The following is a 20575-nucleotide window of genomic DNA, read 5'->3' on the forward strand; positions in this document are numbered from 1 at the left end:
AGAAAGTGCAAGGTTGCAGCTGAGCTGCTGGTGCTGCCTCAGTGGGAGCAGCCATCACTTTTTCAATACAATGCCCCTGGAAAGGAAGAAGAAATGACATGGTTTCCCTTTCCAGGGGGATTTTGAGGTTATTCATGCTGCTCTGTTGCCAGCCTGTGCTAAATGAAAGAGAGAAACCTTTAACAGTTTTTTAGAAGAAATAATTTTAGCAATTCTGAATTCGCTCTTCTACAAAACAAATAATGGTGCAGGAACCTTGTCAGCACTCTTGCTCCTTGCAGGATCTCAGCCTGTATGCCTGGAGCAGAACAAATAGTCATCGTGCAAAGAGCCTTCTTGCAAAGGGGAAGGAGACTGATACATTCATAGTCACTGTGGTCCCTCCTTGCTCCTGTGGCATGAACACTGGGCACTGGCAGAGCACTCCAGTGGTGCCACTTCCTCTTCCCTTCCTCTCTCACAAACATCTACAGTATACCTAGCTGTATTTCTTTCACTGACTATTCCCTTGCTCTTCATGGTCTGCTCTTCTTGCCCCTGTGCACACCAGCCTAGAGTAGGGGCCCACCCCATGACCAGCAGCAGGGACTAGGATGCACCCAGTGTTTCTCAGCAGGGCTGCCACCCTACTAGCTAAAGCTGGTTCCTGTATCATTGCAAGGTCTTTGGCAGCCAGTCATGGAACAGAGGATGGTACTTCTACCATGGATATGGTGCCCTACATCTGTTTCCCTCCTGTCTGATGACCTACTGCCCCAGCAAGAGAAACTCCACTGGGAAGACAGGCTGGCAACACTGCACACGTTTTTGCTTTTCACAATCACCACCGTCCTGGATGCCGATCTGTGAGACGGGGCTTTGCCACCTGTGTTGATTCGTTGTTACTAAGGCATGGTAGAGGGACTGAGATCCTGTCCCATGCTCTAATATGATCTGGCTTCAGCTAGCCCCATCAAGGGACTCCAAGAGGCAGGCAGGGAGCTTGATGGGTTAAGGGCCTGTAACTCTTTTGACTCACCCAGTTTCCTTGGACCACGGGTCCTCAAACTACAGCCCGCAGGACAAATCCGGCCCACCATGGCCATCCACCTGGCCCGTGCTGCTGTTCGCCACCCGCGCTCACGCTTGTTGCGAGGGCAGGGAGGTGGTGGCTCGCTAGATCAGAGATGGCCTCCGAGCGAGCGAGCGAATAAGCGAACCACCGTTGCGCGTGCCTGATGCCGCCTCGTGCATGCCCAAATGTACCTCACCGGCCCACGCTCCCAGGCACCCCCACCTCACCGGCCCGCGCATATAGCCGTGGCCTTTCAGCTGGCCCCCTATTGAAAAAGTCTGGGGACCCCTGCCCTGGACTATCGAGTGGTAGCCTTTCCCACTGTCTGTTGTAAAGGGGACGGGTGCTGCCGCCAGGGTATTTGTAGCAGTCAAGTGGGGACAGCTGATGAGACCTGCTGTGATGGCAACCAGCAGGGCTAGCTGACTGGGCGAAATAGCAGAGGTGTGTGTTTGTGTGGCTGGATTAGTCATGTGGGTTGCCAGATGGGGGAGGATCCAAAGGACTGTGCAGAAGCTAGGCTGTTGATGGATACAGTGCTCTGTCCTGGAACTACCTTCGGAGATGTTTTTAAAAACATCATCTTCACCTGTCTAAATCAAGACAGGCCTTCCCTCCCTATCCTAGTGTGGTATTGTAGCAGGAATCAGCCCTGGGATCCCTTGTGTGAAAAGTGTATGCTGTTCCAGCATGCTCTTGGAGCCCTGCGACTATTGGCATCAATGGCTCAGCACTAAGGTTGTGTGAGGAAAGCCTTCCTCATGATGTGGGTGTGTGTTGTAATGCAATGTAAGAACAACATTTTTGTTTGTTGCTGTAAGTGATAAGTGGCTCTGTGATGTTTGTAGGATGGGCCTGGGTCCTGGACTTGCTTTGCCTTTTGCCTTGACCTGATTGGCATGCCTCACCAAAACCAAGGTTGAGTGGGGCCATGTTGCCCCATCCCTTGCTTTGGGGCTCAAGCCCCTGCCACCTGCTTTCCATGGCTGGCCTAAGACATTTTTGCTGCCTGAGGCAAAGAAGAAGATCCTGCCCCCTCATGTTCAGAAGCTGACTAGACTGACAAATAAATCTGTCTTCAATGCATTTTATTTTATTTTATTTTATTTTATTTTATTTTATTTTATTTTATTTTATTTTATTTTAATGTCTGATGATGAGATCGCATCATACCTGAAGACAGCAAACTAGCACAGGGGCTACAGAGCAGGGCAGGTGACACACACATCTCATTTCCAGCACCTTGCTGGGGCTTCCCAGCATCTTCCACCCAGGGCGACTGCTTCATGACTGGGCCAGCCCCGTGCTTCTTGATCCCCTGGATGATGCTTGGAGCCATGAAAGCTGGTTCCTGTATGTGTGGGCATCATAGCTGGCAGAGTCCCAGTTTTAGGGGTGTCTCCGGGGATCTGTGGTCATATCCACCATTTTTACATTGCTCTGTGGTATTTTATGTTGTGTGTTTCTTGCGCTGGTCTTTAGCTGAGCAGGTCTAGGATACAGATACCAGTGTAACAATGGCTTATCTCCTCTCCACAATAAAGGATTATTCAGTAAGCCCCTTCCCATGAAGAGATCATATATTTGTCATGTTTTGACAAATTAACTTAGGATACATCTATGCTACAGATGTCAAACTAGTTTTCTGGTACTTCTAACTCTCATAGCTTTCCCTAAATTTCCCAGGGAATTTTAGGAGATTTGTGAGGGGGCTGAAAATTCTTTTGGAGAAATCCCTAGCTTCCTATTGGAAATACCCTTGGTATATCCATGTGAAGTAACCACAGTTAAACTAACTTATATCTGTATGTGGCCGTATTTACAGTGTTTGCAACTAAGTCCATAGAAGTTACCAGCCATCGCAAACATTTACTAATTCACTTGCACCCACTGATGGACTGAATGGAAATAATAATTATAGTAAAGGACCTGATCTCATGATGTGCAAGATTTAGGTCACTTGGAAACATAGGCTGTATCAACTAGTAACTGTTCACAAGTCTGTAAAGGCCTGCTGACCCCGTGCTTTTTATACCAGTATTAGCTGTAGGCCTTTGCAGATGAAAATATGTGTCTGCTGATTTCTATGGATCAAGCTGCTGGGGTGGGCTGCATGTGTCCCCTTGCTGTGGCTGTTGAATTTGCTGCTTCAGCAACAAAAAAGTGGTGAATGAACACTCATGGTTTTTGCACAACTGTGCTCCCAGAAGCCTCCCAGGAAAAGTAATCTGCTTGCCACTGGTGGGGTCTGAAGAGACAGTGTAGTTCTCCAGCTGCCAAAATTTGCCCATCCCTCTGCTAAAAGCACAAATAACAAGGCAAGGCATTCTTTTCTAGCTAGCTGGCAACTCATGGCTATTTACATGTGGAAATAGTTGATTTCAGGTGGACCCATTGTGAGACCATTCCCTGTAAGATCCCGTGACTTCTGTATGCTAGGGAAACAGGGCAGTAGACGGGGAATGTGTGACCCAGTTGGAGTAGAGGATACAGTACCTCACTCCTCCACCTTTGATCAAGCACTGTCATTAGTGAGTTACAACCACCTTTGCATCTCCCCTCAAATTGAGTCATTAGAAGCTCTGGAGTCCCTACTTTTAAAACCGCCAAAGGGAGCACTTTGCTATGTAATTAGAGCCTTCTTCTCTATTAACCTGTGTGTCTCTCAGTCTCTCTCTCTTTCTCTCTCTCTGTTTACCTGGACTTGCTAGGCTGTTTACAGATAGAGCTGGTTGTGGAAAGGCCTGAGATATTTAGACACACAGTAGTGTGGGCTGGGCCTCTCCCTTTTACAAATCATAGATAAGGAGCTAAATCAAACCACAAGCCTGATTGCCATCTGGCAGGTTGATGGTTGTGTACACTCTGTACTTCTCTGAGAATTTATTTAGAATGAAGATTATTTAGATGTGTTTAGAATGAAGATGTTCACTGGACACAAGTGCGGATGAATCTGTTATCATAAATGTCCAAAATGATGACCTTGTATACAGTCCTGAGATAAAGCTGACAGTCCATCATATGTTGTACGTATGCCCTAAATTGTGGACATTTATTGGATGTCTAAAAATTTTCAGATGGACCTTAAGGTATGGACATTTGTCAACAGCTAGTAAATGTTAGCAATGATTATTAGGTCACTAGTTTAAAAAAAGGGCTGGACAAATTTCTGGAAGATAAGGCTATCAGTGGCTACGGATGGCTATACACCGCCTCCCCTATCAGAGGCAGTATGCCTGTGTACACCAGTTGCTGGGGAATTTGGGCAGGACGGTACTGTTGCATATGTATCCCACCTGTGGGACTCCAGGGGCAGCTAGTTGGCTACCGTGTGAACAGAAAACTAGTTGATCTGATCCAACATTGTTCTTCTTATGTTCTTAGGTAACAGCCTATATTCAGTGCCTAGCCCTTAATTTTCAGTCATTTGTTGAATACATAATGGATTCTTAACATCCTGTCATGCTTTTCAACAGCAACCACATTGTTTGCATAAAATGTCTTCCCCTGAGGAACAGTTTGGCTTGTGAAAGATAAATCAAATGTATTGCTATATCTTCACTCTGCAATATTCTCACTCTAAGAATAGTTGAAGAGGTTACCAAGAAGGAGAAGGAGTTATAGGGAAGGAGGCAAAGTTTCTATCATTGAAAAGTTTTCTTTTTGCTCTGCACCTTGCAGAGTTGGCTCTAGCAAAAGTCACAGCAGTAGGCATCACACCCAGCTTTTGGCATTTGCTTTTTGTGTTTGTTGGATTGGCAATCTTCTTTCTTTTGAGATGTGAGATGTGTTTAGAATTAAGGTCATCCTGTGGACATGGTGACGGCTTTGCTGATGGTTTGTCTCCTTGCCAGCTCTCTCTCTAATGAGATCCTGGGACTGAAGTTGCCACTGGAGCCTGTGTTGAATGCCAACACAGTCTGCTTGACCTTGCCTGGGCTGACACGGCGACAGTTGGAGGTGTGTGTGCGGAATCCTGATGTGACGGCTTCTGCCATTCAAGGCATCCAGATTGCCATTCATGAGTGCCAGCACCAGTTCCGTGATCAGCGCTGGAATTGCTCTAGTCTGGAGACCAAGAACAAGATCCCCTATGAGAGCATCATCTTCAGCAGAGGTAAGAGACCCCTTTTTGTCTTTGTAGAGTCTCTGTGAAATCTCTGAGGATGCAAAATGACAGCATGGCAGAAGGGTGCTAGACTGGCTACAGGGAAAGATCACATTAAGGGATAATGAAAGAAATTGTGGTTTCATATTGTGTCTGACACCATTCCCCAGAGTTTTAAGAGAAGTTCATACTTTGAGATACAGACACTTCCACAGATCTGATTTACTTATATTTTTTACATTTATATCCACTTTTCTATTTAAAAAGTCCAAGGGAACTAAAACAACCAAACTGCACATTAAAAATAACTAGTTGTTTAGACAATAAGCAATATCACAATAAAATGGTCTAAAATCTGATGAGCACTTTAAACCATAGCAGTTAGCTAAAATGTAGGTTACAATTAATAAAAACCCTAACTTGACACAGGTTGATAGGTGAGGTGATAACAGTGTTCAACATTTAAAAGCTAAACTCCATTGGTTCACCTGTGGATGTTAAATTTACAAATTAAGAGTATATACTCAGGAAGGATCACTTAACACTTAAATCTTAATCTGTGTTGGTTCTTCATATTATTCTTCTGCTGAAGAGCCTAAGAAGTGCCTTGCTGGATTAGATTGCCTAACATGCTTTTCCAGAATCCCAGTGAACCAAGGATACTTAGTGGTCCACTAGTAAATCAGAATCCTGTTTTCCTAGAGAAAGCAAGAGAATATCACTTGTGCCAGCTTTGAGGAGCAATGGTCCTGTCTAACTACAGCAAATGAGTGGAGCTATGTAAAGGGGATGAACAAACCTGGATGCGTATACTTTTTCATCTGCACTCAACATATACCAAGCCTCTCCCCAGTTGCAAAGCAATATGAAAGTTCTGATGAGATGATTGCATAGAGGATAGATGTAGAAAGACAGACATTTTGAATGCTTTATTATTTATTTTTTGGAATACCTATAAACTGTCCTTCATAGAAATGTATCACACTTATAACCAAAGTAGTCATATAAGCATAAAATTCAGTAACAGTAATATCATATATAAATCATGAAGCAGCAGTAAAGACAACAAGACAAACTTAAAATGGCCTGGTAAACAGACAAGTTCTAATCTGGCATGAAAGTAGCTGCAAAATCATTGCCTGCCACCTCTTTGTGGGTGGGTGTCCAAAGCAGATACCATAACAGTGAATCCGCTTTCTGTTGTCACATAACAAGCAGAAGGTGCTTTGCAAAGGGGCTCCCCTGCAAATCTTAAGACATGGGCAAGCTGATATAAGAAGTGGTATTTCAGGTATGTGGGCCCCAAGCCATTTAGGGTTTTAAAAGTAAGCACCAGTGTCTTGAAATGGCTATCGTTTGGAAACCCCTAAGGAAGATGGTTTTCAAATGATGAGCACTAAGAAAATCTTTCACTACTAATTAAAAGAAAAAAAATCACACATGCGCACACACACACACACACACAGAGAGGGTTTTCATTGACTGCAACAGGAATGAGTTGTACATACTTGTGGATGATAAAATACAAAGGGTCTTTTCTGTTGTCTGTTCTGTTGCATCCTCATTTCTGTGGTTCCATCTTCTCACTTCTGTTGCCTATAGGCTTAATCTTAGAAGTGGTCTTGAATACACAGCACACAGTTTTGCCTCAGTGAGAGAGCTGGATCTCTGCTCGTGTCTTGGAAAGCCTTTCCACAAAGGGCTGTGCTGACTTTGTTGCTCTGTGTATAGATTACTACAGCTGCAGCAAACCCATTAAAGGGCTTCATTTCTGATAAGTGCCAGTTTTTCTACATGGGGTTGCTAATGCACTGCATCTACTCTTAGTTTTGTCGTGACAGTAGATGCAGTGGAGATCTGAGATCATGAGGAGAGCTGCCTTTCCTGCTTTTCTGCTGCATAACCTCACAGTATCACTCTGCTGTAGCAAAATAGTGCAATTACGCAAATGAAAAAGTATTTTCTTTCATTTTTCACAAATGTCACAAATGTCACATATTCTCTGCTGCAAAAAACAACTTGTCAAAAGTGCTTCTCAAAAACAGAAGTGAAACTTAGAGGGTCACATCATCTAAAGAATCTACAGAGGATTAAAGAACAACCATGAGAGAATGAGTGCACAATAAATTCCTTGTGTAGAGAAGGTCCGGGTGGTGTGAAAGGAAGACACACCTGCAACACTATTAGCATAATTGCTTCTAAAGACAGTGGAGAAGACTGAGGGTTCCTAATGCTAGCAGTCAAAAGATATTGTGCAAGTCTTCTGTCTTTCCCTCCTTAATGGGTTGTTTGTGGTAAGAAAAAAGATGGAAGAAGCAATGGGAAAACATGGAAGGGTTACATATGGAAGGTACTGACTGGGCCCCTTGTAACATTGCAGGTGAGACAAGGACATGTCTTGAACACCCTAGATCCTGGGTTTCTAATTTCAACTTACATTTGCACCACAAAAGCAATTTAGACATAAGCCTCTTTCTACAGTTGTTTCTAGAACTTGCATATAATATGGTTTATTTGTTTCATTTAGAAAGCCATCTCCACTATCCAATCTACTGCTTTGTTAGAGTTGTACTGCTCATCCAGAATGCATTTTTCCTAGTGATGGCCAAGAGGTCATCTAGGAAACAATCCAGAATACGGTGTCTGCAATCCTAGCTCCATACAAAAAGATGAAACCATGATGGATTGATGCAAGTCTCATAATCATAGAGTCTGTTTCAGAAACTGGACAAGTGAACTAATCCATTTTGTAGGGTCTTTTTTAGAGTGCCAGTCACACATCTGTAATTACTGTGCTGAATTAAGATTTCTTTTTCAAGAGAACCACATGCAGAAAGACTGTGGGTTAGATCTAGGTCCTTGACTGCCAGTTTTGAACACTAAAGAGACTATCAGCATATCCTACCAAAATCTAATCAAGTGAAGGAGATTTAAGCTGTCCTCTTGCTTACTAGTAATGGAAGTAAGTGGCACTCAGATTATTGGGTTTACTTCACCATGCCTGGGTGTGAAAGTTGGATAATGAAGAAAGCTGGCAAGAACAAAATTGATGCATTTGAAACATTTATTTATTTATTTATTTATTAATTAATTAAAACATTTTTATGCCGCCCCATCCGCCAAAGCCTCAGGGCAGCTTACAACAATAACATGATGCTGGAGGAGAGTTTTGCGAATACGCTGAACCAATGGAAAGATGAACAAGGAGGTCCTACATCAAAATAAGCCAGAACTTTCCCTGGAAGAAAAAGATGACAAAACTGAAGTTGTTGTACTTTGGGCTCATCATGAGAAAACAAAATGCCCTGGAGAAGACACTCATGCTAGGAAAAGCCAAAGGGCAGAAGAAAAAAAGAAAGACCAAATATGAGATGGATTGAGTCCATAAAGGAAGCTACAGCCCTAAATTTACAAGAACTGAGCAGGGTTGTCATGGTTAGGTCATTTTGGTGGGCATTCATTCATAGGACCACCATCAATCAGAAACAACTTAAGGGCACATAACAACACCAAGCATGGTTAGTATTAACACTAGAATCAAGGAAACAGCGAAGTGCAGTCAAGATGAGGATTGCTTCTAGGAGAGAGGGAGGGAGAGTCTTTAACCTTCCACCAGTGACCCTTGGGTCTGTAACCCAGGGCTGGCTGGAAGTATTTAGCTGGGTGTACCCCCTTTAGTTTAGTTTTTCCCCCCAAACAAAGACAGTTAACAACATTGCATTCATTAGCCAGCTGAACTGCCTCCTCCATTTTTTGGCAGTTCCTTCCTTGAACATTTAGGTTGACTATGGCCTAGGGACCCTGTCCAAGATTGCTGTCTCCTCACCTTTCTTAGCAGGGAAACAGCAGTTTGTTCTCTTTCCCCAGATGGCTGCGGATTGCATGGCTATTGGGCGAAATGAGCGAGGCTCCATGGGCCACACAGAGAACAGCTGAGGGCTGCATACAGGCTGCAGGCTGTCCCCATCTGATCTAGAACTCCGATCTGCATCTGATGATGCATGCTGAAAGCAAACCTGTTGCTTCTGCATTGCTTCTATATTAGTTTTACTGGTTGGCTACTATGGGTATAGAATCTTGGACTAGATAGGGCATTACTCTAATCCAACAGGCTCTTATGTGTTTCCCCAAAGATATTTAAGAATCGTAGGCTGGTGAAGGTTTTGATAGCTTTCTATGAGATATCCCCCCTCCTGCTCCCCAGTTCCCTTGGGAGAAGGAATTATTGTCAAGCCAGTTTAACAGTGCAGTTTTATACACTCTTACCTAGAGATGTGAAGGCCAGGGGGGAAAATGGAGTGGGATAGTGGCAGGAAATGTTCTTATTTTGTTTTGTTTAAAAATCAAACAACTAAAAAGCCTCCTATTTTTTTCAGGGATTTTGATCTTGGGAAAGTGTGGATAACTTTTTTTTGGCTTTGACTTCCTGGATTTCCCCCTCCTGCATTTTCCAGTGTTCTTTTTTTCCAGCCTTCCATTGAAATTATATTGAATTTAGTGGACTTATTCCCAACTGAATGTATGTAGGATTTTGGTATAAATCTTCAATCTGTAGTATTAGTTGTACGGGCTTGCCCTAGTCTGTCATTGCATTCTGCTTCTCTGGCATCAAAAGTCTTCAGAAACTTTCTGAAGATCAGGACCATATAAAACAACAAAGCCTTTGATTTTTCTGTTTTGTTTGCCTGATTAATGGAACAAGAGTGTCAGCAACTTCTTTACAGCTGTTTGGGAAACACACCATCCAAAGAGAGTCTGTTAGAGCTTCCAGAGCAGTGCTTGGATCTTGCAGGGGCGTGTGTGTGGAGCGATGGTGAGCGGGGTGAGCACATCAGTCCCTTGCCACTTCCATTCATGCTGTTTCTAGGGGTGGTGGAGAATTGCATCTTGTGGTGTTTCACTTGGGGATTTCTGTTTCTTGCAAGGACTGTTCTTAGTAACCTAAAGTGACAGATCCCTTGAATCTTTCATGCTGTTTCCCACATCTGCTGCCATCAGCTCAGCCAAGCGTGTTTCTCACTTTAAATAATTTGTGGATCACTCTGTTCTTCCCCCTACCAGTCCGAATCTTTTACGCCTCATCTTCTCTTCTGACCAAATGAGGAAAAAACAACCTCTTAAAGCTCAGAAGCTGTTGTAGCTCCTTCCAGTCCTGGTTTAGTTAAGTGGACTGAGCTGGATGGACACCAAAGTTCTGATGTCAAGAGTCAGTTGGATGGAAGACACAGAAAGGATAGATTGTGAAGCCATTTTGTCGGGTGGAAACAAAGATAAAATTAAATGTCTGATCAAAACATTTGTGTTTTGCTGGATGCAAAAAGAGACAGGTGCATCTACATCAGTGTTTTCTTCTGGTAATCCACGGCAGAAAATCATGGTGCACTTCTGACTGCATATTAAGAAAAAAGGAAGGATTTCTTTCATTGTTTATCCATTGTTTTATGACTCTCTTTATTTGTGCAAAATGCAAAAATGTGACCCTTTCTTCATTGTGCACACTTGTAAGTCTCATGCTGCCCCACCTCCTTACAATTTTCCCCAGCTCACCTTCTTTATTGTAGAAACTTCCCTTCTTCCTTCTATTAAAAGAGAAAACAAGTTAGCAAGAAGGCCATGTGCTCCTAAAGAAACATGAGCAGATGCACTCAGGCTGAAGAGTCGTAGCTTGGAGGACTTTCTGACAACTTTAGTGGATGTACCCTAATACTACCTGCTACTTCTTTTAAAACACAACTCTTGGCACCTTCTACAGCATGGTGCGGAAACTCCTTGGCAAGAGATCAGTGTGACACAGGCTTAGGTGGGATAGTGAAAGAATAGATTCCCAAATGCATAGCCATCAGGAAGATCAATTGAAGTCTACAAGCTCCTTCTCCCTGTATGCATTAAGATTCTTTTCAGTTATTCAATTATAATGTACAGTTTTAGCAAGGCTGCGATGGGATGGATAATCCATGTTTTGCTTTCTTCGTTTCCCCCTGCCTGCAGGAGCATATCCTGATGATTAACTCTCCTTCTCTTAATGTTTCTGCCTTTTTGCATAAGAAACTAATATTTTTCAGCTTCCAGCTATTGATGTCTGCTTTAACATTTATAACTGGTTAAAGTGCTCAAAGCACTACCATCATCAAATCCTGTCCAAAAGATCTGTTCAATAGTTACTGAATTCTTTGGACTCTTGCCAGTGCCAGTTTAAATATTAAATTAGTCACTCCAAAGAACAGGACCCCAGCCAACTAGGGCTTTCTTTGTAATGTAGGTGGTTGTGAACCTTCTCAGAATGCCCTTCTGCTGACTACAAATGGGTGTGGGCTCTCTCAGAATTTCCTGCAACTCAGAACATAGTATTTGCAATTACAAGAAATAAGAGCAGTGGGTAACTTTCCAAGAGTAAGAAGACCAAAGAAAGGTAACCAGACCAGTGGTCCGGAGCCATCCGTGCAGCTGGGGCCACCCCTTGGAGTGAAAGCAAGCCCTGAAATGACCACCTAGTACACAGCTGCCAGTGAATCAGGGAAGCAGAAGGTGACACCATTTTATACCTGTCGTCATGATCGTGTGATTTAGTTGAGTTTAAAATAGAATACTGCACATGCTTAGAGTATTTGTTTCATTCTGGTTTGTTTTTAATCAGGGTTGGCAGACAGCTTTGCTCATATTCTAAGATATAGTTTAGAAGCAATGGTAAAGCATGGAATGCTGGTTGCAGGGACAAGAAAAAATGAATCATTTAAGCTTCCCATTTTCTCCTGACATCCATCCAAAGCCCACTTGGTGACCAACTCCAGGTTTTGTAGCTTTATATTTATATACTTTTGCTTAATGGCAATAGCTTATTATACGCTGGGGGCAGGAGGTGTGGGGAAAGGGGAGAGAGAAAGAAAAAGAGTGGGTGGAAAAGAGAGAGATGAGAGACAACAAACCAGAAAAGGAGCATGGATGTTAGGTAGTTGCCGGCAGACTTGCGTCATATGGTATGAAGCCCACCAGTAGGAATGCAATAGTGCTCTCCCACTCGTGTTCTCCAGCAACCAGTGTTCACAGACACATGGCTTCTGATCCTGGAGGTAGCATGTGGCTATCATGCCTTGCAGCTGCTGATCGCCTTCTCCTCCAAGAATGTGCTCAGTCCCACTTTAAAGCCATCCAAATGGGTGGCAGCCATCATATGGAAGTGACTTCTTTAGTTCAGCATTGTGCCATGCAAAGAAGCGCTTCTTTTAATCTATCCTGAAACTCCCACCAATCAGCTTCATGGGATGACCCTGGGTCCTTAATAATATGAGAGGGAGAAAAATTTTGCCATGTTCACTTTCTCCGTACCATACAGAAGTTTATACAACTTGATCATGTCTCCCTTAACTCACCTTTTCTCTAACCTGAGGAGTCCCAGGCGCTTTAACTTTTCCTCATGGGGAACTTGCTCAGGGCCCTCAATCATTTTAGCTTCCCCTTTCTTTTTTTCCAGCTCTACAATATTGCTTTTTAGGTTTGGTGACTAGAGTGTGTGCAGTGTTACAAGTGCGATAGCACTATGAATTTGTATAAGGTTATTAGGATATTGGCAGTTTTATTTTCCATTTTTCTTCTTAATCATGTCCAACATTGTAGCTTCCTCTTTAAAAAAAACTACAGTGGTTATAAACTGGGTTGACATTTTCATTGATCTGTCCACTATGACCCCAAGATCTCTTTCTTGGTCACTCACTGCTAACTCAGGTCTCATCAGCATACATATGAAATTTGGAATTTTTTTGCCCCAACCTGCATCAGTTGCTTATGTTGAACTGCATCTGCCACTTCGATGTCCAGAGAGGTTATGGAGAGATCTTTTGGGAGCTCTTTGCAATCCACTCTTATTTTGATTTGGTGTCAACAGCAAATTTGGCCACCTCAGTGCTCACCCATAATTCCAGATGAGTTGAAAAGCATTAGTCCCAATACAGATCCTTGTGGAACCCTGCTGTTTATATCCTCTGTTGGAAGAAATCACCATGTATTCTAGCTGATAAATATGATTCAGCATGGGATTTGTCTTTCAAGCAGACTGTGGTACTCATGAATGTCAGACGGTTTGCAATCTTGGATTGTTCAACCCTCTGTCCATATTGTGTGATACTGAGGAAGTTAAGTTTTTTCAGCCTCAGTTGTTTATCTGTAAATTGGGGTGATGGCAACCTATATCTCAGGTTTGTTGCAATGGAAAAAAAAGCACATTCGTTGTGCTAAGTGAGGATTAGAATATATAATTAGCAATGTTCTTTGAGTGGGAAATCCTGCACAGAGGAGACTGCCTCTGTCTCCACAAGGCAGCTAGAACGAGCAAGGTCTCAGGGGCTGGTTTGGAAGATGGAGGGAGGCAAGTTATGATCTGCATTGAAGAGCTGAAGGTCTGGCATGTTGCCAGTCCCTGGCGGGTTCACCTGCAGTTTAATTGGGGAAAGAGGGAGGAGGAGCAGAGGAGAGGGAATGGGAGACATGTTTCAACTGGCTGGCTGCATAGCCCTTAGAGGAGCTGAGAAGGGAAAGCAGTAGGCAAAGGCATATGGGGCAAAGTAGGTTCTCTTTGCATCCCAAAAGGAAAAACACCCACTTTCTCCCTAATGCTCTGCTAGAATACACCCTGGCCAGTCCGGATACCTGGAGGGACACGCCTGAGACAAAGATGTAAAAACGGGTCTTAACAATTAAGTTGCGCAAAAGCAGAAAGTGAGATACATCTTTGCATGCTTTAAACGTTATCGTATAATTAAATCTGGTTATTTTTCTGGATTTCTGCTACTATGGGTGTGTGTTCCATATTTTCTTGGCTCTAGGGGACCCTCTAGCAGTATTACATTTTTCAGTGTTTGGCAGAGGAAAATTAGTGCATTTGTTTTATGCTAAATCAACAACAGAGTCAGAGTATGAACATTCCTTTGCCTATATGTTGCCCTGATAAAACAGACTCGCAGAGACCTCTATTGTCTACCCTCTCGCAGGAGGCTGCTTCGTTTCATGCTTGCTGTTCAGCAGTTAGTGTAGCTCCTGAGGCGATCCGTTGTGAAGCGAGGATCTGTGGGAAATGCGATGATGGCAGTTGGGTTGCCATAGTATCCTATATGGTGGGTGCAGAAACTTTTTGCCTGAGGGCCAAATTTAATTTCAAAGAAGCTCTCAAGGGCCACATTCCGCTGGAGGGCGAGGTCTAAAGCAAAAGTGGCAGAGCCAAAATACCGGCGTATTTCAGCTTAAAGCTCTTACTGCAAGGAGGAAATCCTGCACAGAGGAGCACGACTGTTTCCAAAGTGCAGCTAGAGCGAACAAGGTCTCAGGGGCTGGGCTGGAAGATGGAGGGAGGCAAGTTACGATCTGCATCGACGGTCTGCAAGTAACTGAGCATTAGGAAAGGCATTGAACCTTTTTTTGGGGGGGAGGGGTGGACTGCACAAAAGCCAAGAACTGTCCAAATAATTGGGGGTTTGGGAAAATGGGGTGTGGCCATCTGCAGAACCCTGGGGAAGGACTGCCAAAGGGCTGTATTTAGCCTTCAAGGGCCTGCGTTTCTGCACCCAAGCTGTGTGGTGTGATCCTGTACAGCAGTTTTGTGGCCATGAGGCAGGGATGCACTGTGCTGTGACAGCAGAATAGAACATGGTGCCTTTGTGGCGAATCTTCTGCCAGCACAGTATCACCTGTAGTAGAAAACACCAACTCAAAGAACAAAAATGGGTGAAGCTAGCATGGCGGGCATGGAGTGGAGCTTGGGCACAATTCTGTGCTCCATCAATAGTGAGCTTAGCTGTGTGGTGATGTGTGGTAACATTAAAGGAGGTGGTGTGCCCCAAATTGAATTAACATCACCATGTGTCTCCTTCTTGCCCCAGTATTAGAGGACAGGGCTGCGGCTAATTCAGGAGTCAGTCATGCAGAGTATATAACTCCAGAATGGGAATACAACCTGGAGCTACTTTGTTTTGTCCCGATCAGCCTAGCCCATCACAGTGACCTCAGGTGTTACGGAGTACAGCTCCTTGAATTCCTGAAAACTGCTTGTGCTGCTTGGGGCTGATGGGAGTTGTAGATTCACAACATCTGTAAGGCCACAGGTTGGGAATGTTGGCCTGGAGGATTATGCCCATATGTAGATAAGAGATCTAATAATAGGGAAGCTGATGAAAAGGACCACTGTCCGTAACCCTGCAACAGGGAAGGCAATAACTAATTCAGAAGGGCAAGTGATAGCACCAGTCCTCTGTCAGAGCCTTTATAAGTATTCTGCTGCAGAACCACAGAGAGAAATGCTCACCAGGAGGAGGGTGCAGTCCACTGTTGCAACCAGGGTGCAGGAAACAAAGCAGGAGATAAGCAAAGGGAGCCTTATCCGGAAGGGAGAAACCCTAGTTCCAAATCGTAATGGTCCCTCATCTCCCCTAAGTGCTGTAAGATATCCATGGTATTCAAACACCCACAGCCAGTCCTGGGTGCCCCACAGCTCCTCATCTGCAGTATGCCAGAGCTGTGTACTGACTTAACAGCTTCCCTCCCTCAGGGAACGTCGTCCCACACTCTGCACAGAAGCTCCCACCATGCACTAGGGAAGACTACGGAGAGCAGAACCACTAGCCCTCGTGGCCATGAAGCATTTCAGCTCACTCGTTGACATTTCTGCCCATACACTCCAGGCTAATTTTGCTGGCAGGATAAGACCTTGGTTATGAGAAGCAGAACAAAGATTAACCTAAGACAGGGCTTGCTGCATCCTCTTGGTAGGCTTATATCCTGCCAGGTTCTCTAAAAGGGAGCTCAAGGCAGTATTGCCCATTATTTTCCCCAACAGGTAAATCTTCACGTGTTGGCACAGAAGGGCTACTAATGGTGACTGGACTGTGATGTTACGTGTAGCTGGCCTCACCCTTTCTCATATCTGCAGCTGCCAAATGCACGGAAGTGCTCAGTTTTAGAATGTGTTCATTGCAGTTGCTGCTCTCTAGCAGGTACTGTTCCCACTTGTCTCACGTCTGAAAGGATGTTCTTTAGCTTTAGCACCCATCATGCCATGCAACCCCCAAACAGGACCTGCAGCAGCAATGACCTGGCCCTCCAGTTGCTGCTGAGCTTCCATTCCCATCACCCATAGGGATGATGGGGATTGTACCCCAACAACATCTGGAGGGACAACTGTTTTCCTGTTCCTGCTTACATGGGCTGCTGCACCTTTCTGTCTTTGGTGCCTGACTCCTGGAAGGACATGATGGACAGGAATGTAGCAGGTGCAGGAGGATACAAGGCTGTACCTGCTACTGTGCTGTCTGTCAGGTAGCTTTCACAAACACAGAGGTCCTGCATGAGCAAAATGCTATGAAAACCAGTATTTATGAGTTGCTTTTACAGCTCACTGCACCACTGACATTACTCAATAAAACTGATGATGATTTAAACTGTGTTCTGATTCTTTGTTTGTAAGAAACTGCCCTCTTCAACTTTTATGTACCTCAGATGCCTTCAGGATGGGGCATCTAATGGAAAGGGGCAGTGTGCTCTCACCCACAATATTCCACCAGAGCTGTCTGCTGCTGTTCTTAGGGGCTGGTAGAAGCTACATTTACATCTTCCAGGAGTGGGACCCACCTTGGTATCTGCTGTTTCCCATTTCATAGCTCTGTCTCACTGAGCTACCAGCCAGTCCTTGCTACTCCCTGCTGTGAGCTTCTTTGTCTACTGTTCTCTTGTAGGATTATTTTTTTCACACTGCAACCAACAGAAGCACGTGTGCAGGTATATGCACACTGTGGATGTGTGTGATCGTTGCTATCATAGTGAAGCTTGACTCCTTATTCTGTGGAGTCGTCTACTTTTGGGTGGCAATGTGTCTATTACCACCTATTAATTAAAGGTAGCTGTTGTGATTGGAATGGCACTTCTCTTCCCTGTCTGACCTGTTTGGAACTTTGTTTACAGGTTTATTATTTATTTATTTAATTGCCATGTTCAGACTGCCAAGGAGTTCAAACCCCTGGTGGAGGGAAGTGTGTGGCTGTAAATGTTTATTGTTGTCTTTCTAACTTCAAGGCCATGTAGGTCTCTGACACACTGACTATTGTGGACTCTTCTCAAAAGCTTGCTTGTGCATTGTATGGAAGGTGGAAGTGTGGTTCACTGTGATGGCATTATGGTATTCTTGCCCTCCATGTGCACCTTAGCAAGGAATGGTAACTGTAAGAAAGCCTTCCTCAGGTACATCCAGAACTGAAGATGTGTAAAAGAGAAAGGTGTCCAGCTACTTAAAGTGGATGGCAGAGTGAAAACAGACAAGGAAAAGGTGGAGGTACTCAATTCCTACTCACCTCAGTCTTTTCTCACAAGAAAATCTACAACAAAGAGGAGGTACAAGCTAAGTAAGAGTTGGGAGCCCAAGATTGACAGAAAAACAGTCAAGGAATTCCTAGATGGAATAAATGTGTTCAGATCTTTACAGCCCGATGAACTCCATCCCAGAGTCATAAAAGAGCTAGTGGAGAAACTCGCAGAATTATCTTCAATAAATCTTGGAAAACAGGAGAAGTGCCAGATGAGTGGAGAAGGGCTCACATTGTTCCCATCTTCAAAAAGGGGAAAACAGATTAACTTGGGAACTACAGATCAGTTAGTCTGATAAAATTCCCTGGAAAATTCTGGAGCAAATTATTAAAAACTCAGTCTGCAAGCACTTTGAAGAAATGTAGTGATTAGTAAAGCCAACATGGATTTATCAAAAATAAATCCTGTCAGACTAATTTAATCTCATTTTTGATTGGGATACCTTCCAAAGGGACAGAGGAAACACTGTGGACATAATCTACCTTGACTTTAGCAAAGCTTTCAACATAGTACCCCACAACATTTTGATAAGCAAATTAGCAAAAAAATGGGCTAGATGGAAAAACGATCAGGTGGGTCCAAAATTGACTGTTAAATTGGAGGCAAAGAGTACTCATCAATGGCACCTCAAACTGGATGGAGGTAACTAGTGGGGTGCCACAGGGTTCAGTCTTAGGCCCAGTGCTCTTCAACATGTTATTAATGATTTATGTGAGGAAGTACAAAGAAAGATAATCACATTTGTGGACAATACAAAAGTTTGGAATAGCAAACACCCTAGAAGACAGAATGCAGATCCAAGGCAATCTTGATAAACTTGAATGCTAGGCTGAAAGCAATAGGTACAAGTGCCAAGTCTTCCATCTAGGAAAAAGAAATCAAATGCATTGATACTTGATAGGGAATGTGTGGCTCAACAGAACCGAAAAAGAAAAAGAGCTTGGCATTATTATGGACAACAGTCTAAATATGAGCCAACAATGTGAAGCAGCTGCAAAAAGAGCAAATGCTATTTTGGGATGCATTAACAGAACTATTACTTCCAAATCATGAGAAGTAGTACCGTATTTTTCGCTCTATAAGACGCACTTTTTCCCCCCTCAAAAGGGGAAATGTCTGTGCGTCTTATAGAGCGAATGTGTGTGTGCCCGACGCCCGGGACGCTGCCGGCCCGCCTGCACCACGTGGCACCACCTGGCCAGCACGCGCTCAGCGCGCGCTGCTCCACCCCCCCCTCCTCCGGCGCAGGTCAGAGCTGTGCCGCTCAGGGGGAGCGGTGTGGAGGAGGAGGAGCTGTAGGCTTTAACCCACCAGCCGCACGGAGAGACGGACTGCTCACCCCCACCGCCCGGGAAGACCTACCGTGGAGGAGGAGAAGCCGCGGCCTTTAACCTGCCGGCCGCATGGAGAGACGGACTTCTCATCCCCACTGCCCGGGAAGACCTGCCACAGAGGAAGAGGAGCTGCGGGCTTTAACCCGCCGGCCGCATGGAGAGACAAACTGCTCACCCCCACCGCCCGGGAAGACCTGCTGCGGAGGAGGAGAAGCCGCAGGCTTTAACCCGCTGGCCGCACGGAGAGACGGACTGCTCACCCCCACCGCCCGGGAAGACCTGCCGCTGCCGCACTGCCCGGAAGACCACCGCCAGCACGCTGCCGGCCCGGCTGCACCACACCTGGCCGGCACGCACTCGGCGCACCCTGCTCCACCCCCCTCCTCCGGCGCAGGTGAGAGCTGTTAATCACAGGTCGGTGTGTGTTTTGAAATGGCAACCCGTCTTTTAATGAAGCCCATGGGGAAGTGATGGGGAATGTGCCTGTGATTATCAGGAAGCTTTCCATGGATCCCTCCTTTAAAAACTAGGTGTGTCTTATGGTCAGGTGCGTCTTATAGAGCGAAAAATAGTAGTTCCCTTGTACTCCTTCCTAGTCAGATCTCATCTGGAATACTGTGTCCAGTCTTGGGCATCAAGATTTAAGAAAGATGCAGAATAATTAGAAAGGGTTCAGGGGAGGGCAACAAAAATGATCTAGGGTTTGAAAACACTCCCTATGAGAATGCCTGTGAGACTGAGAGAGCTGGGCATATTCAACCTTGAGAAGACTGAGCAGGGACATGATATCCCTGTATAAGTACCTCAAAGCTATCAGAAAGAGGAAGGTCAAGATCATTTCTTGCTGCTACCAGAGTGCAGGACAAGAAATAATACGAGTTGTGACATCCTAGATTCAGGCTATTATTTATTTATTTATTTATTTAAAGTTTTTATATGCCATCCCCATTGCTACATAGCCTCGGGACGGCTCACATCAAGCCTCGGGACAGCTAGATATCAGGAAAAGTTTCCTCACTGCCCTTACCAGTTGCCTAGAGAGGTGGTGGGCTCTTCCACACTAGAGGCATTCAAAAAGAAATTGGACTATCATCTGAGCGGGATAATGTAACTTGGTGTCCTGCAACAGCAGGGGCTGGACCTGATGGTCCCCAGGGCTCCTTCCAACTCTAGTCTTCTATGATTCTTTGTGTTGTTTGGCACATATGTACTGTAGGAGCATTGATTGTGAGCACTGTTGTGACTGATAGGTGGTGACAGACCTTCCAGGAAGGTAGTGAGAGTTGATGCAGCTATTGTATGTTTCTCTGTATTGTTTTGTTGCTGCTTTGCTGATAGGATTGCCTCTATGTCATGATGGCATAAGAGTAATGTAGCTACAGAATAATGCCCAGCAGCATACCAGGACCATAGGTTCAACCAGTCAGATCTGTGTAATTTTAAACATTTTATTTTGCACAGGGCAGATGATGACATGTCTTAGAAAATGACTGGTAAAAATATGTTGCAAATTAACATCTTACCTGCTTAATCATGGTCATTAAAGTCCAGTACAAATAAAAAGGCCTTGATACAATTTTGGAAGATGGCATGTCTCAAATCACTGGGAGAGCCTTTGCCAACCTCGTGTCTGCCAAAAGTTTTAGATTTTGCCTCTCATCAGTCCCAAGCAATATGGCCAATGGTCAGGAACACTGAGTGTTGTAGTCTAAAACATCTGGAGGACACTAGATTGGGGAA

At 44.5% G+C, this 20575-nt stretch overlaps 1 protein-coding gene across 1 annotated transcript in view; it reads left to right on the forward strand.

Moving 5' to 3' along the window:
- Positions 1 to 4870: 4870 nt before the first annotated feature.
- Positions 4871 to 20575, forward strand: part of WNT10A (Wnt family member 10A) — a 46300-nt gene continuing 30595 nt past the window's right edge. Inside the window, exon 1 of the mRNA XM_044438466.1 lies at positions 4871 to 5171. Coding sequence (XP_044294401.1) covers positions 4871 to 5171 — 301 coding nt within the window. The remainder of the gene's footprint in view (positions 5172 to 20575) is intronic.

This window comes from Varanus komodoensis, unplaced genomic scaffold (assembly GCF_004798865.1).
Source record: "Varanus komodoensis strain SLA01 unplaced genomic scaffold, ASM479886v1 scaffold32, whole genome shotgun sequence".
NCBI lineage: Eukaryota > Metazoa > Chordata > Lepidosauria > Squamata > Varanidae > Varanus > Varanus komodoensis.